The sequence below is a fragment of the Scomber scombrus genome, chromosome 13, assembly GCF_963691925.1.
Source record: "Scomber scombrus chromosome 13, fScoSco1.1, whole genome shotgun sequence".
NCBI classification, from domain to species: domain Eukaryota; kingdom Metazoa; phylum Chordata; class Actinopteri; order Scombriformes; family Scombridae; genus Scomber; species Scomber scombrus.
The window spans coordinates 22,393,805-22,396,304 of NC_084982.1; the positions used below are offsets into that span (position 1 = coordinate 22,393,805).

The following is a 2,500-nucleotide window of genomic DNA, read 5'->3' on the forward strand; positions in this document are numbered from 1 at the left end:
TTTTAGTTAAATGAATAGTTAATAGTTTTAATAAGATAGTAGTTATGAAAATGTCTTTTTATGATGTAGCAGTGAAGACTGATGGCTCTAATGGTTAAACAATAAACCCCACAGCTCCATAAAGTTCATGTAATTTTCAGTTTCAATAGAATACATTTAAATCATTATTGCTATGTTATATTTTCATGTCTTAGGTAAAATAGGACATAATATTGTGTGACAGTAGGTGTTTTTTCTCAAAAATGAGTGGTGTAAAACCTAAAAAATACACTCTCTGCTCTCTGAAATATTAATAAAGGTTTAATCACCCATTTATTGATCATTCAGATCGACTATTGATGCATTTAAAACAGAACTGTGGTTCAAAATTTGGTATAGACACTTTTTATGAGGGAATCAAAACTGACCCAGAACATACTGCGAGGATGTAGAATATGAACAGTATGTAAGGGTTAAAAAAATTCACTGCATGAATTAAACTGATGTGAACTGGTATGAACCCTGGACTCACTGATTGGGCGTCCCAGGCGGCGAGCGAGTTGGTAGGCTCTGCGTCTCCAGTCTCTCGTCTGATAGGCTGTTCCTGCTCACCGACTCCCAGTCAGTCCCGCCTACTAATTTCCTGGCTAGTGGCTTGCTGGGAGATCTGTTCAAAACAAGAAATTCATTACATTGGCATGAAATGTAACAAAAAATACATAAATGACTGCCCCTGTAGTGGTTTTTGTCTTCCTCAGAGGCTTGTAGCTGTTAAGTTAAGAAAGTTATGTCCGTTACCTGGCAAACACTCGGTCCTTGATGCCTTTCTCCTTTCCATACTGCACAGACTGCACCTCTGTCCGTCCGCTACAGACAGAAATAACAAAAGAAACTGTCAATGTAATGAAAAAGAAAAAGAAAAAGAAAACTTAACCTACTGTAGGTGAAATGGCCTGACAAGCTTTAGCATTGAAAAGTTTGTTTACTTTCACATCCTCTTATTTATTACATACTATTTCCCGAAAATAAGATATGTGTGGATATACTCCTGTTTTTTTTTTTTTTTACTGTTTCATTCTGCTGAGATAAAAACTTCTTAAATGGCATCAGTTCCTGAAACTTTACCGAAAATCGGCAAAAAATTACCAAATGACACCAGCATGAGTTGAGCTGTAAGGCGTTGTCTGTATGCCAGGAGGAAACCTAACATATTTATAATAAGTTGTCCAATCATCAAGTCCAATCCAAAAGTGTGCTCTTATTGGGAAGTCAGTCAATATTCTCAAGTGTGAAAAACACACCCACACACCGGTGAACCAAACATCAAGAGTAAGGCTCGCTCGCTCATGTTGCATCATTGCTGCTCAATAATACATCACAAGACCTCCAGAATCACATCTCACTCACATTTCATCTTTGACTTGAATTTCACAGAAAAAGGAAATAAAAAAATCCACATATGAAGTGAAACTAAGTGGTAACTGGGCTTTGTGATACTACAGCCTGGAGAAACGTCTCTTGAGAAGTTTTTTTAATTTTTTTTGTATTTACAGTCATCCTTCCTCTTTTAAAAAAAAAAAAGGTAACCATAAATGAGTTGTGGTGTTCTGGGGAAGGTAGTCACTATTTCAGCATCCAAAACCAAAATGAAGAAACTGGACCAACTTAGCCAGGCCCTTTATTTACCTCAACTTCAGAGGGTATCAGGCCTTTACTGGAAGCAGGCCTATATTAGAGAAATGCTTTTATATCTAATTCCCTCTGTTTGATAAGTATAATTACTGATATTTTAGTACAAAACCTCGTTGTTTTCTGATCTGCTTCTGTTTGCTTTATTTTTTATCACACTATTGGTAATCAAATTAGCTCTTTGCTATTTTAAATGGGGATAGTAATTTAGCCTTGCGGCTCATTAAGAGTGTCTATCAATAAAGTTCTCCTATACTACAAGTGTTGCTGGAGCTTTGACTTTCTTCAGACTTTTTTTTCACTTCTCCCTTCACCTTGAAAGCAGGTGAAGTCATTTTGTGTACATTTAAATCTATCGAAGTCTGGCTGTAAATGCAAGATGTTTCAGTTTCAGATGTTTCTTTGTGGATTGCCTCCATGCTCCTCTGGGCACGTCTACAGTACATGTTTGTCCTCTCCCTCTTACCAGTATCTGAACTTTGAGCCCAGGGTGAAGTAGTGGGCGAAGAAGTTCTTCTGTGGCGGGATGGGTCGCTCCAGTCTGAAGAAGGTGTGGTGCTCCACGCAGGCCTTCCACAAGTTCTTACAGGCCCTGTAGTTCACCATGTTGAAACCCAGCAGCGTCTCCCGGGTCTCAGTCTGTGTAAGAGACTTTTTTTTTTTTTTTAGAGTTTTAGGACGTTGAATAACACTCTAGCATTCAGTATGTGAAGGAATAGCAGGTGAAATTCAACTGTAATTTATTCATCATGCAGTTGAGACAGGCTGTGTAGATATAATGTAAACATGTTTAAACATTGTGATGTTTCCGGTAATTTGTTTTCATGGGAAA

The 2,500-nt window shown here is 37.7% G+C and overlaps 1 protein-coding gene across 2 annotated transcripts in view; it reads right to left on the reverse strand.

Annotated features, from left to right (window-relative positions):
* ptpn4a (protein tyrosine phosphatase non-receptor type 4a) overlaps nt 1-2,500 on the reverse strand; it is a 90,835-nt gene that overhangs the window by 20,419 nt on the left and 67,916 nt on the right. The window contains exons 12-14 of one of the 2 annotated variants that reach the window (XM_062431139.1): nt 2,135-2,307; nt 778-846; nt 512-646 (exon numbers count right to left, since the gene is read on the reverse strand). In XM_062431139.1, the coding sequence (XP_062287123.1) occupies nt 512-646; nt 778-846; nt 2,135-2,307 (377 nt within the window). Of the gene's footprint in view, nt 1-511; nt 647-777; nt 847-2,134; nt 2,320-2,500 lie in introns of both variants that reach the window. The other variant, XM_062431138.1, reaches the window with a different exon arrangement.